Below are 14,054 nucleotides of genomic sequence, written 5' to 3'. Positions count from 1 at the left end.
AGAGCGGTGTTTGTCAGACCATGAGACATCCCGAAAATTGGTCTTCTCACAAAAAACGTCTGTAGCGTCCCGAACGGTTTGGCCCACAAATTATGACCTCTATTATGAAAGATGAGACTCTCAAGAACACGATGGTGTTCTCCGTTTTGCTCTGTAACCCCACAAGCATCTTGGGACACTTTTAAAGTCAGTATATCTGATCTGCCAACTTCTGTAACTTCAGTAGTGTTTGAACCGTCACCTTTCCCTTCAGTGGAAAGGTGAGTCTCTCAGTAGGACGCCCACAAGCCTCACAAGACTAGTCTGAAGGTACCTGGGTACCAGTTTTAAAAAAGAATCGATACCTTAAGGGGTTAAAAAACTCCTAATCAAATACTGTAGCTAAATGATCTTTGGTATGACTATTTTAAAACAATCCCATATGTTAGTTTAGTACAACCCCCAACACAGAGAAGCTCTCATATTGACAGCAGTAGGAGACAGCACAGAGAAGCTCTCATATTGACAGCAGTAGGAGACAGCACAGAGAAGCTCTCAAATTGACAGCAGTAGGAGACAGCACAGAGAAGCTCTCATATTGACAGCAGTAGGAGACAGCACAGAGAAGCTCTCATATTGACAGCAGGAGACAACACAGAGAAGCTCTCATATTGACAGCAGGAGACAACAGAGAAGCTCTCATATTGACAGCAGTAGGAGATAACACAGAGAAGCTCTCATATTGACAGCAGTAGGAGACAACACAGAGAAGCTCTCATATTGACAGCTGTAGGAGACAACACAGAGAAGCTCTCATATTGACAGCAGTAGGAGACAACACAGAGAAGCTCTCATATTGACTGTAAATACAAGACAGCACAGAGAAGCTCTCATATTGACAGCAGTAGGAGACAGCACAGAGAAGCTCTCATATTGACAGCAGTAGGAGACAGCACAGAGAAGCTCTCATATTGACCGCAGTAGGAGACCACACAGAGAAGCGGAGGACATGTTATAGAGGTGTTTTGACATGCATAGACTAGTGACTTGCTTTGATAATGCAACCCTATGGATTACAGAATAAAGTCAGGAATTTTCCATGCGAGACGGGAGTCAGGATTTTAGGTTTTCAGAGTGATTCGGACTGGATAGGGAAATAGTTTAGGCAGACGGAAGGAGATAGAATTTACCCTCATGCCTCTCTGAATTCTGAACCTATGGTCTCTCTGAACCTATGGTCCCGTGTCGCTCAGTTGGTAGAGTATGGTGTTTGCAACGCCAGGGTTGTGGGTTCGATTCCTACGGGGTACCAGTACGGGGGGAAAAAAATGTATGAAATGTATGCATTTACTACTGTAAGTCGCTCTGGATAAGAGCGTCTGCTAAATGACTAAAATGTAAATGTAAATGAATTGTTAACAGACTTCATGTCTGTGGACAGAGAGGCCTATGTAGTGAATTGTGCTTAGGCCTATCAAATTTGTGACTGCCTGAAGAGTCAAAATGACATGTTCTTTTATATACTATACTGTAGGGGTTTCCTGTACGGTTTATTTACTGCGTTCGGGTCACATGTGCAGTCCGGCGGTGTCAATTATGTGTGTGCTTTTTTTGAATTAATGGCGACTTTGTAAGAAGTCAAAGAAAGTGCATGACCCTCTAGCTACGTGGTCAATGAAATGACATTGCTGATCTAAGTATTCCTTGTTTTATCTTTCAACCACTACGGGTTCCATGTAACAACTTACTTGGACAATGTGAAATTGTATTTTGTGTTAATTTGAATCTGACGTTCCATTTTGAAGAGTTTTCCCGAGACAGTCACAGGGTTCATGGTAACTGGTGTTAAATCTGTAACGCCCTGGCCATAGAGAGGGGTTTTTGTTCTCTATTTTGGTTAGGCCAGGGTGTTACATGGGTGGGCGTTCTATGTTTATTTTTCTATGTTGGTTTGTTTCTTTGGTTTGGGCCGTGTGTGGCTCTCAATCAGGAACAGCTGTAGATCGTTGTTGCTGATTGAGAGTCATACATAGGCAGCCTGTTTTTCCTTTGGGGTTTGTGGGTGATTATTTTCTGTCTAGGTTTGTGTTAATCCTGACAGGACTGTTTGGCTGTCGTTTCTTTTTCGTGTTTTGTTTGTAGTGTTCATTCGTTTATTAAAATCCTTTATGATGAACACATCCTCCGCTGCACCTTGGTCTCATTGCGACGACGGTCGTTACAAAGTCCTAGTCGGCACCTTCTCTCCTCCTTTGCTTTGACTGTAAGGACTGAGATCAATATTCTGGGTTCTGAGAACTTATTATCAGTAATAATATAATATACTGCTGGTTAGTTAATATTGGCTGATGCACCCGACTTATCAATTCAGACCAATTAAACTCCTATTGGAAAAAAAGTCTGGCCAACTAAATAGATCTACAGTGCTTTAAATAATATAACTTTTAACTTGTGGCTCTTGTGTGTATATATAAACAAAAGTTCTGTTTGCTTTGGTCCCTTGTAGTCTTAACAACATTTACATTTTAAAGTCCTTGCATTAAATATACCTCTGTTTGCAGTCAATATAGGCCTACCGTATACCAGATGTGTTTCTAAATTTATTTTTACTTAAAAACTGTATGTAAAGTGTATAAAGACAGTCAGTATATTGTACGACTGTATCTAACCTTTATTTAGGTGCTATAATTCTCAATGAGATTACATCTATTTGTCAATAGAGTCCTGGTCCAATATGGTCTCTCTCTCTCTCTTCTCCAGTCTGTTCGGCATCTCCTCCATCATCCAGACTGACTGCTCCTCTACATGGAGGATGATAGTTAACCCTGAGCTGGCCTGGCACCACTTTGTTAACCCCATTATGCTGCTGCTGCTGTACTACACCTTGGCCACTCTCATACGCCTCTGGCTCCAGGAACCTATAGAGGTAGGTAACACCCTGGTATCTCTCATACTCCTCTGGTTCCAGGAACCTATAGAGGTAGGTAACACCCTGGTATCTCTCATACTCCTCTGGCTCCAGGAAGAGGTAGGTAACACCCTGGTATCTCTCATAATCCTCTGGTTCCAGGAACCTATAGAGGTAGGTAACACCCTGGTATCTCTCATAGTCCTCTGGCTCCAGGAAGAGGTAGGTAACACCCCGGTATCTCTCATACTCCTCTGGCTCCAGGAAGAGGTAGGTAACACCCTGGTATCTCTCATACTCCTCTGGCTCCAGGAACCTATAGAGGTAGGTAACACCCTGGTATCTCTCATACTCCTCTGGCTCCAGGAACCTATAGAGGTAGGTAACACCCTGGTATCTGTCATACTCCTCTGGTTCCAGGAACCTATAGAGGTAGGTAACACCCCGGTATCTCTCATACTCCTCTGGCTCCAGGAAGAGGTAGGTAACACCCTGGTATCTCTCATACTCCTCTGGCTCCAGGAAAAGGTAGGTAACACCCTGGTATCTCTCATACTCCTCTGGTTCCAGGAACCTATAGAGGTAGGTAACACCCTGGTATCTCTCATACTCCTCTGGCTCCAGGAAGAGGTAGGTAACACCCTGGTATCTCTCATACTCCTCTGGTTCCAGGAACCTATAGAGGTAGGTAACACCCTGGTATCTCTCATACTCCTCTGGCTCCAGGAAGAGGTAGGTAACACCCTGGTATCTCTCATACTCCTCTGGCTCCAGGAAGAGGTAGGTAACACCCTGGTATCTCTCATACTCCTCTGGTTCCAGGGACCTATAGAGGTAGGTAACACCCTGGTATCTCTCATACTCCTCTGGTTCCAGGGACCTATAGAGGTAGGTAACACCCTGGTATCTCTCATACTCCTCTGGTTCCAGGAAGAGGTAGGTAACACCCTGGTATCTCTCATACTCCTCTGGCTCCAGCAACCTATAGAGGTAGGTAACACCCTGGTATCTCTCATACTCCTCTGGTTCCAGGGACCTATAGAGGTAGGTAACACCCTGGTATCTCTCATACTCCTCTGGTTCCAGGAAGAGGTAGGTAACACCCTGGTATCTCTCATACTCATCTGGCTCCAGGAAGAGGTAGGTAACACCCTGGTATCTCTCATACTCCTCTGGCTCCAGGAAGAGGCAGGTAACACCCTGGTATCTCTCATACTCCTCTGGCTCCAGGAACCCATAGACACGATAGGTAACAACATAAAGATACAACCCATGAACATTGTAGGGAACAACATAGAGATACAACCCATAGAATGGACAACATTTTTCTAAATTCTAGAACGGAATGGCTATCAATTCTCCAGTAGAATGGACATGGTTCTGAATTCAAAATGTATATTTGAAACTACACCACCAAGGACACCTTTATCTATGAGGTGATGGTACAGCACCTCTCTCTCTCTCTCTCTCTCTCTCTCTCTCTCTCTCTCTCCAAGCATCTACACTCAGCTCTCTCTCTCAAGCATCTACACTCAGCTCTCTCTCTCTCTCAAGCATCTACACTCAGCTCTCTCTCTCTCTCAAGCATCTACACTCAGCTCTCTCTCTCTCTCAAGCATCTACACTCAGCTCTCTCTCTCAAGCATCTACACTCAGCTCTCTCTCTCTCAAGCATCTACACTCAGCTCTCTCACTCTCAAGCATCTACACTCAGCTCTCTCTCTCAAGCATCTACACTCAGCTCTCTCTCTCTCAAGCATCTACACTCAGCTCTCTCTCTCTCAAGCATCTACACTCAGCTCTCTCTCTCTCTCTCTCTCTCTCTCAAGCATCTACACTCAGCTCTCTCTCTCTCAAGCATCTACACTCAGTTCTCTGTAGGTTCTGGGTAGTAGGTCCTGTACTGTAGGTTCTGTACTGTGGGTTCTGGGTAGTAGGTTCTGGGTAGTAGGTTCTGTACTGTAGGTCCTGTACTGTAGGTCCTGTACTGTAGGTCCTGTACTGTAGGTTCTGTACTGTAGGTCCTGGTAGTAGGTTCTGTACTGTAGGTCCTGTACTGTAGGTTCTGTACTGTAGGTTCTGTACTGTAGGTCCTGGGTAGTAGGTCCTGTACTGTAGGTTCTATACTGTAGATCCTGGGTAGTGGGTCCTGTACTGTAGGTTCTGTACTGTAGCTCCTGTACTGTAGGTTCTGTACTGTAGGTCCTGTACTGTAGGTCCTGTACTGTAGGTCCTGGTAGTAGGTTCTGGGTAGTAGGTTCTGTACTGTAGATCATGTACTGTAGGTTCTGTACTGTAGGTTCTGTACTGTAGGTCCTGGGTAGTAGGTCCTGTACTGTAGGTTCTATACTGTAGATCCTGGGTAGTGGGTCCTGTACTGTAGGTTCTGTACTGTAGGTCCTGTACTGTAGGTCCTGTACTGTAGGTTCTGGGTAGTAGGTTCTGGGTAGTAGGTTCTGTACTGTAGGTCCTGTACTGTAGGTCCTGTACTGTAGGTTCTGGGTAGTAGGTTCTGGGTAGTAGGTTCTGTACTGTAGGTTCTGTACTGAAAGTCCTGGGTAGTAGGTCCTGTACTGTAGGTTCTGTACTGTAGGTCCTGTACTGTAGGTCCTGTACTGTAGGTTCTGGGTAGTAGGTTCTGGGTAGTAGGTTCTGGGTAGTAGGTTCTGTACTGTAGGTTCTGTACTGTAGGTCCGGTACTGTAGGTTCTGGGTAGTAGGTTCTCTACTGTAGGTTCTGTACTGTAGGTTCTGTACTGTAGGTCCTGGGTAGTAGGTTCTGGGTAGTAGGTCCTGGGTAGTAGGTTCTGTACTGTAGGTTCTGTACTGTAGGTTCTGGGTAGTATGTCCTGTACTGTATGTCCTGTACTGTAGGTTCTATACTGTAGATCCTGGGTAGTGGGTCTTGTACTGTAGGTTCTGTACTGTAGGTTCTGTACTGTAGGTCCTGGGTAGTAGGTTCTGTACTGTAGGTTCTGTACTGTAGGTTCTGTACTGTAGGTTCTGTACTGCTGGTAGAACATGGTGATGGTCGTCACATGAAACAGACTGAAGATGTTATGTTTCCACTAGTCAATCAGACCATGTTGGAGAGTGTTGATTAGATTTTCCTTTATTTTCAACAGGAGGATGATGAAGAAGAGGAGGGAGAGGACGGAGAGGAAGAGGAGGAGGAGGCGGTTGGGAACGGCACCAGGAACTCTGCAGACAAGAGGAGACAGCTGTGGTGGAAAGCTCACCAACGCACAGAGGAAAGAAACGTAGGGAGACGGTGACTCGTATAACGTTCAGGCTTTTCTCTTTATCTCACCTGGTGTGTTAATGCATTAGGAAAAATATTGATCATTGGGAAGAAAGTTCAGCGATACATATAAAAAGGGCAAGCTGTGGTGGAAGGCTCATCAATGGACAAGAGGATAAACTTCGGACAACCATTACGTCTGACCTTGCTTTATTTCAGAATTAATACATACTTTATTAATGCATTATAAACGATTGATTATCGGGTAGATTGTGAAGCGTAGTTCAGCAATAAAAGGCCCAGATGATATAACGTATAACACTCCATGACCTTAATTCACCTCGAGGTATTTTTGATGCGTTATAAACTATCGATTATTGGTTGAAAGATAAAACAGGAATACTTAGATCAGCAATGTCATTCCATTGACCACATAGCTAGAGGGCCATGGACTTTCCTTCTCTTTACCTCTCTCTTCCTCTCTTTACCTCTCTCTTCCTCTCTCTTCCTCTCTTTACCTCTCTCTTCCTCTCTTTACCTCTCTCTTCCTCTCTTTACCTCTCTCTTCCTCTCTCTTCCTCTCTTTACCTCTCTCTTCCTCTCTTTACCTCTCTCTTCCTCTCTTTACCTCTCTCTTCCTCTCTTTACCTCTCTCTTCCTCTCTCTTCCTCTCTTTACCTCTCTCTTCCTCTCTTTACCTCTCTCTTCCTCTCTTTACCTCTCTCTTCCTCTCTTTACCTCTCTCTTCCTCTCTCTTCCTCTCTTTACCTCTCTCTACCTCTCTCTACCTCTCTCTACCTCTCTATTTCTCTCTTTACCTCTCTATTTCTCTCTTCCTCTCTTCCTCTCTCTTCCTCTCTTCCTCTCTCTACCTCTCTCTGCCTCTTTCTGCCTCTCTCTGCCTCTCTCTACCTCTCCTTGCCTGTTTTCTGTTTCCTTATTTTAGCTGCTTTCTACCCAGGATGGCTACAGTACGTCTGAGGTAGGTAGCGTACTAGACTGTACTGTAGCACAAATATGCATATTTTGTCTTTTTGATGCAACTGCTACGTGTTCTGCACTGTAACTTACTAATGCTGCACTTGAAAACAAATGGTCTCATGACTTGACTAGGAAAACCTCTAGCCGTAACCTTAGTCCATATTGTTGTTGTGTTGTTCTACAGGGGTTGGCTGAAAAGTCCAATGGGACATCTTGTGACATCTCCACCCTAAACTCGGTGGAGAATAGACCGGTCGGTCTGGACCTGTACTCCACCCCACAGTATAAAATGGACCAAACCAATAACATTACAGGTGAGTTTTGCCTGTACTGTACACACACTGGGCAAAAGTTTCTGTTCGCAATTTCTGTGAGGAGGACATTTTGTAAACTGGGCCCTGGTCAAAAGTAGTGCACTATATCGTTATTTCTTATGACACCCCATAGGGCCCTTGTCAAAAGTAGTGCACTATATAGGGAATAGAGAGACGTTTGGGAAGCATCCCTATATAGCTCTCCAGTTTGTAGTCCTAAAAAACAGAGCTGAAACTTCTTGTTCAGCCCATTTCAATGGGGAAATGAATGGGCAAATGAATGGGGAAATGAATGGGCAAATGAATGGGCAAATGAATGGGGAAATGAATGGGGAAATGAATGGGGGTTTTGGGATAAATAAGGTCTTAGGTTAACACAGGCTTAGGAGATATTACACGTTTTGATTCTACAGTCTCTCTACCTCTCTAATTCATGAATTATGAAGCCTTCATGCTCTTTATGTGCTTATTTTTGATAACATAAATACTTCACAATTCACAAAAAGTGACATTAGCTTGATGAAGATGATTTCACAGAACAAATTGTATCAGATTTAAGCCTGTGACTACAAAGAAGCCGCCAATTACTATTCATCTCTATACCTTTGGTATGTACTGTAGATGTACTAAATAACATATCTGGTATCTTTATATCTTTATCTAAAACAGAGAAGAAGAATGGAAGTGTGTTTGACATCAGTCCAACCGTGGGAGGAGAGACTGCTGGGATAAGGGAGGAGGAGAAGAAGGAGGAACAGGGGAATGAGGAGGAGGAGGAGGAGGAGGAGGGCAGAGTGAATGCTGTTGTAACAGTGTTCAGGTTCATTATGAAGCAAAGCTATATCTGTGCTCTCATAGCCATGATGGTGAGTAAACACAGTGACTGGTCCCTCTGGTGACTCTGGTCCCTCTGGTGACTCTGGTGACTGTGGTCCCTCTGGTGACTGTGGTCCCTCTGGTGACTGTGGTCCCTCTGGTGACTGTGGTCCCTCTGGTGACTCTGGTCCCTCTGGTGACTGTGGTCCCTCTGGTCCCTCTGGTGACTCTGGTCCCTCTGGTGACTGTGGTCCCTCTGGTCCCTCTGGTGACTGTGGTCCCTCTGGTGACTGTGGTCCCTGTGGTCCCTCTGGTCCCTCTGGTGACTGTGGTCCCTCTGGTGACTCTGGTCCCTGTGGTCCCTCTGGTCCCTCTGGTGACTGTGGTCCCTCTGGTCCCTCTGGTGACTGTGCTCCCTCTGGTGACTGTGGTCCCTCTGGTCCCTCTGGTGACTGTGGTCCCTCTGGTCCCTCTGGTGACTGTGCTCCCTCTGGTGACTGTGGTGACTGTGGTCCCTCTGGTGACTGTGCTCACGTCAAGGCTAAAGAAAGCATACTGTATGTCATCTGACAAGGCCTAACAAAGTTGATTTACTGTTAAACAAATGCCTCGCTTTACGCTTCTTCCCCCAATTTGTTTTTTTGACGATTCATTTCATTCGTATGAATCATGAACGATTATTATGTATGAAACAAACTATTCACTTCCTCATTGTAGAAGTTGGAATTGAGTTCAATTGCGGTTTAATCAAATCGTGTGAATTAAAAAAAGTTATTTGTGAATCACGAACAGTAATTTCAGGAAACAAAATATTAGCTGTAGCCTTTCTGTTTGGATTGTGTGGCTGCAAAACTTGTTTTGTAGATATTTCCAGTTAATTTGGGATCCAATTATTATTTATTTTTTTACTCAATAGATGCTAGTCAGCCTGAAGTCAACACTTTCTATGGTAGATAAATATGACTAAACTAAGAAAAGTTACATTTCCTGAAGAAAATGTGTTTGTGCTTGCTTCAGCTGTCTAAAAAGATGTGTTAAATGTAAATTCAAGTTGACTGGAAGCTGAAAAGCAGCTCGTGAGAGTAAGAATAGGTCTGATTACCTCAGTAGACTTATATATTTCAGCTAGCCAATCAATAATACAAAATTATGTATGTGTGTCTATTCGGAGGGGTTGGGTTAAAAACGGAAGTCAAATTTCGGTTGGACGTTGTGTTGACCAATAAAATGATCTTAATCTCGAGATACCTCTGCCTAAAACTCAGCTGGGATTTCAATGGTGCTCCCACTCCTGACACCAGTGTAGTTCATAAAAAAAAGTATAATTTAGCATTTATTTAACTAGTCAAGTCAGTTAAGAACAAATTCTTATTTACAATGACTGCCTACCCCGGCCAAACCCGGACAGCCTTGGGCACCGCCCTATGGTACTCCATATCACAGCCTGATGTAATACAACCTGCATTTGAACCAGGGACTGTAGTGATGCCGCTTGCACTGAGATGCGGTGCCTTAGACCACTCGGAAGCCTTAGGAGGGGTACTCTGACCAGGACTGGTCCCTGTGACTGACATTGCAAAATCATTAAAACACTAAAACCTCTTGGTAAAGGTCACTAGGATTTTACAAATCATTAAAACACTAAAACCTCTTGGTAAAGGTCACTAGGATTTTACAAATCATTAAAACACTAAAACCTCTTGGTAAAGGTCACTAGGATTTTACAAATCATTAAAACACTAAAACCTCTTGGTAAAGGTCACTAGGATTTTACAAATCATTAAAACACTAAAACCTCTTGGTAAAGGTCACTAGGATTTTACAAATCATTAAAACACTAAAACCTCTTGGTAAAGGTCACTAGGATTTTACAAATCATTAAAACACTAAAACCTCTTGGTAAAGGTCACTAGGATTTTACAAATCATTAAAACACTAAAACCTCTTGGTAAAGGTCACTAGGATTTTACAAATCATTAAAACACTAAAACCTCTTGGTAAGGTCACTAGGTGATGTACTAAGGCTGTTTAGAATTTTGACAAAGGGTTCAAATTTAATTACATTTGTTCATAAAATATATATTTTTTAATATTTATATTTTATATTTTAATATTTTATTTTATATATATATTTTTTTATTCGCTTAAAAAAAAAGAAATCTGTTAAACAGTAAATCAACTTTGTATAGCCTAACGTACTATAAACTGTTTTTGTGATCGTGATCATACTAGGCTATCATTCTATGTTTTTATGAGGAATTGTAGACTCTGAGGTTTTGTGGCGTTTGCTCCCCCCTCTCTCTATCTCTCTCCCCCTCCATCTCTCTCCCTCTATCTCTCTACCCCTCCCCTCTCTCTATCTCTCTCGACATCTCTCCCCCTCCCCTCTATCCCTCTCCCTCTCTCTCCCCCTCCATCCCTTTCCCTCTCTCTCTCCCTCTCTCTCTCCCCCTCTCCCTATCTCTCTCCCCCTCCCCATATCTCTCTCTCTCCCTCCCCAGGCGTGGAGCATCACGTATGTTAGCTGGCTGACGTTTGTGTTCCTGATGTGGTCGTGTCTGTTGTGGATGGTGAGAGACCGCCGTCGTTACACCATGCTAACCTCTCCCTTCATGGTGCTCTATGGGAACCTGCTCATTGTGCTACAGTACATTTGGAGCTTTGAGCTGCTGGAGCCCGTACCTGGACTCTTCCTCAAGAAGGAGGTGCCTTTCAGTGAACTGGGATCCAAGGTAATTCAATGGAACCGGAAGAACTGGAACTGTTTTGGGAACTGTTTACATTTTACATTTTAGTCATTTAGCAGACGCTCTTATCCAGAGTGTGGAACTGCTGTGTATGCGAAAGTACTGCGACTGTTGCCATTTAGGACCGGGTCACTTGTTAAAGACAATTTATCTCATGGGGCGGCAGGGTAGCCTAGTGGTTAGAGCATTGGACCTGTAACCGAAAAGGTTGCTAGATCAAATCCCCAAGCTGATGAGGTAAAAATCTGGCGTTCTGCCCCTGAACAAGGCAGTTAACCCCACTATTCCTAAGGCTGTAAATAAGAATGTGTTCTTAACTGACTTGCCAATAAATTCTGGAAACAATGAAGTCTAATGATTGGAAGTATGATTGTCTCTGTCTTTATGTTCACGTTCGGTGTTTCTCTCACAGAAATGCTGAAAGTGTTTTTTTTTGTTTTTTTTGTCTTAGGTTTTGTGACTTACATTAAAGGAGTTGTGTTGTCTGTCTCTAGGTCCTGTGTCTCTTGAGCTTCTGGCTTCTGCTGAGACAGACTCTGACGGAGAGAAACGACAAGCAGAGAGAGGAGGATGCTGTACTCACTGACGTACATGTGGATAACCAACCGAAGAAGAAAGGTCAGAGATTATATCACAGCTGCTCAATAATATAATATACTATGCTTTGTATTTGTATTTATCCACATTAGTTCCTGCCAAGGCAGCGGCTACTCTTCCTGGGGTTTATTATGGATCCCCATTAGTTCCTGCCAAGGCAGCAGCTACTCTTCCTGGGGGTTTATTATGGATCCCCATTAGTTCCTGCCAAGGCAGCGGCTACTCTTCCTGGGGTTTATTATGGATCCCCATTAGTTCCTGTCAAGGCAGCAGCTACTCTTCCTGGGGTTTATTATGGATCCCCATTAGTTCCAGTCAAGGCAGCAGCTACTCTTCCTGGGGTTTATTATGGATCCCCATTAGTTCCTGCCAAGGCAGCAGCTAGGAAATGCTTACTTACAAACCCTTAACCAACAATGCAGTTTTAAGAAAAAAATAGTTAAGAAAATATTTACTGAATGAACTACAGTAAAAAAAAAAAAAGTAAGAAAAAAAGTAACGCAATAAAATACACTGCCACGGGTTAATATGTACAGTTTATTTAACTTGGCAGTTAAGAACAAATTCTTATTTACAATGACGGCCTACATCGGCCGAACCCGGACAACGCTGGGGCCAATTGTGCGGCGCCCTATGGGACTCCCAATCACGGCCGGTTGTGATACAGCCTGGATTCAAACCAGGGTGTCTGTAGTGACGCCTCTAGCACTGAGATGCAGTGCCTTAGACCGCTGCGCCACTTGGGAGCCACAGCTTCTACATGTCAAGGGTCAAGGTTCAAGTGACGTAGATTAGAAACATTGTGTAGCTGCAGCATAATAAAAAGGGGAGGGGTCAATGTGCATTTTCAGGGTGGCCATTTGATTATTAGCAGTCTTATGGCTCGGGGGGTAGAAGCTGCTCAGGAGCCTTTTGGACCTTGACTTGGTGCTTTGGTCACAATACATTAAGTGTCACTATTTTATTACAACACATTATTCAGGTGTACATGTGTGTATAGTGTGTATATTATGTGTGTGTGTGTCTTTTCACAGTCCACAATGTTCTATAAGGTGTATTTTTACCAGTTTTTTTTCAATCTAATTTTACAGCTTGAATCAGTTACATGATGTGGAATTTAGTTCCATGTAGTCATGGCTCTATGTAGTACTGTGCACCTCCCATAGTCTGTTCTGGACTTGGGGACTGTGAAGAGACCTCTGGTGGCATGTCTTGTTGGGTATGCATAGGTGTCCGAGCTGTGTGCTGGTCGTTTAAACAGACAGCTCGGTACATTCAACATGTCAATACCTCTCATAAATATAACGCAGTGATGAAGTCAATCTCTCCTCCACTCTGAGCCAATGGAGATTGACATATTATTTATGTTAGCTCTTTGTGTACATTTAATGGCTTGTCGTATTGCCCTGTTCTGGGCCAGTCTGGACTGGGTTCAAACCCAAGACTGTGTTAGCCAGCTGAGCTAAAGGGTCAGATCTAACATTACAGCTGCTCTGTAATACACTCTGTTTTTTATCATGCGTGACCAACTGGATTCAAACCTGGGTTTCCTGCCTGCCACAAGACTTGTGTTAGCCCACTTGAGCTAAAGCCTAGGCGTCCAAGCTTAGGGCAGCAGGTAGCCTAGCGGTTGGACTGTTGGTCTGGCAGCTGAGATTGTCCCTGGTTCAAATACCCGAGCCGACAAGGTGAAAAAAGTCTGTCGATGTGCCCTGGAGCAAGGCACTTAACCCTAATTTGATCCAGGGTTACTATACTACTATGGATGACCCTGCAAAACACAACTTTTCACTGCACATATCCAGTGTATGTGACAATAAAACATAATTTTTTTTTATTATTTAAAAAAATAAAAATAAAATGCTCACAGAGTTAACAACATGAGATCTTCAGGTCTCAGACAACGTTATCACAGGAATAACATTATAGCCAATGCTACAATATCCTCTTATCTACACTGCAGTTGTTTGTCAAGTAGAACCAATTACCCACTATCTCCTCTCTGTGTGGGTAACCTTATTTATAGAGGAAGAGGAGGACGAGGAAGGAGGGGAGCAGGATATCGTGCAGGTTCTGGGGAACATGGTGATGGAGATGCTGGTGAAATACTGGATTTATATCTGTGGAGGAATGTTCTTCTTCGTCAGCTTCGAGGGACGCATGGTCATGTATAAGATCATCTACATGATGCTCTTCCTCTTCTGTGTGGCGCTCTATCAGGTACACACACACACACACACACACACACAGACACAGACACACACTCTCTCCAACTCAAACTATAAAGTAGAGTATTCCAGTGCACAGAGGACAGTGATGTTATCCAGCAATAAGAAGCACCATAAAGTTGGCATTAGTCAGCCATGTTAACCACTACAGTATGGACGCCAGTAGAAGGACAACATCCTCCTCCACCCACCTTTTTCCCCCAAATCTAAACACTCCAACTAGCTCAGATATACACACGGGATG

General features: G+C 43.7%; 1 protein-coding gene across 1 annotated transcript in view; it reads left to right on the top strand.

Moving 5' to 3' along the window:
- LOC106591876 (piezo-type mechanosensitive ion channel component 2) overlaps positions 1 to 14,054 on the top strand; it is a 267,883-nt gene that overhangs the window by 129,324 nt on the left and 124,505 nt on the right. Inside the window, exons 8-22 of the mRNA XM_045693681.1 lie at positions 2,740 to 2,905; positions 3,050 to 3,109; positions 3,200 to 3,265; positions 3,362 to 3,367; positions 3,458 to 3,517; positions 3,614 to 3,619; positions 3,710 to 3,721; positions 3,818 to 3,823; positions 3,974 to 4,027; positions 6,012 to 6,146; positions 7,293 to 7,422; positions 8,092 to 8,288; positions 10,740 to 10,970; positions 11,480 to 11,603; positions 13,609 to 13,802. Of these exons, the coding sequence (XP_045549637.1) occupies positions 2,740 to 2,905; positions 3,050 to 3,109; positions 3,200 to 3,265; positions 3,362 to 3,367; positions 3,458 to 3,517; positions 3,614 to 3,619; positions 3,710 to 3,721; positions 3,818 to 3,823; positions 3,974 to 4,027; positions 6,012 to 6,146; positions 7,293 to 7,422; positions 8,092 to 8,288; positions 10,740 to 10,970; positions 11,480 to 11,603; positions 13,609 to 13,802 (1,447 nt within the window). The remainder of the gene's footprint in view (positions 1 to 2,739; positions 2,906 to 3,049; positions 3,110 to 3,199; positions 3,266 to 3,361; positions 3,368 to 3,457; positions 3,518 to 3,613; positions 3,620 to 3,709; positions 3,722 to 3,817; positions 3,824 to 3,973; positions 4,028 to 6,011; positions 6,147 to 7,292; positions 7,423 to 8,091; positions 8,289 to 10,739; positions 10,971 to 11,479; positions 11,604 to 13,608; positions 13,803 to 14,054) is intronic.

This window comes from Salmo salar, chromosome ssa14 (assembly GCF_905237065.1).
Source record: "Salmo salar chromosome ssa14, Ssal_v3.1, whole genome shotgun sequence".
Classification (NCBI taxonomy): domain Eukaryota; kingdom Metazoa; phylum Chordata; class Actinopteri; order Salmoniformes; family Salmonidae; genus Salmo; species Salmo salar.
The sequence above is the reverse complement of the archived record's forward strand: the minus strand, read 5'-3'. Positions and strand labels throughout refer to the sequence as shown.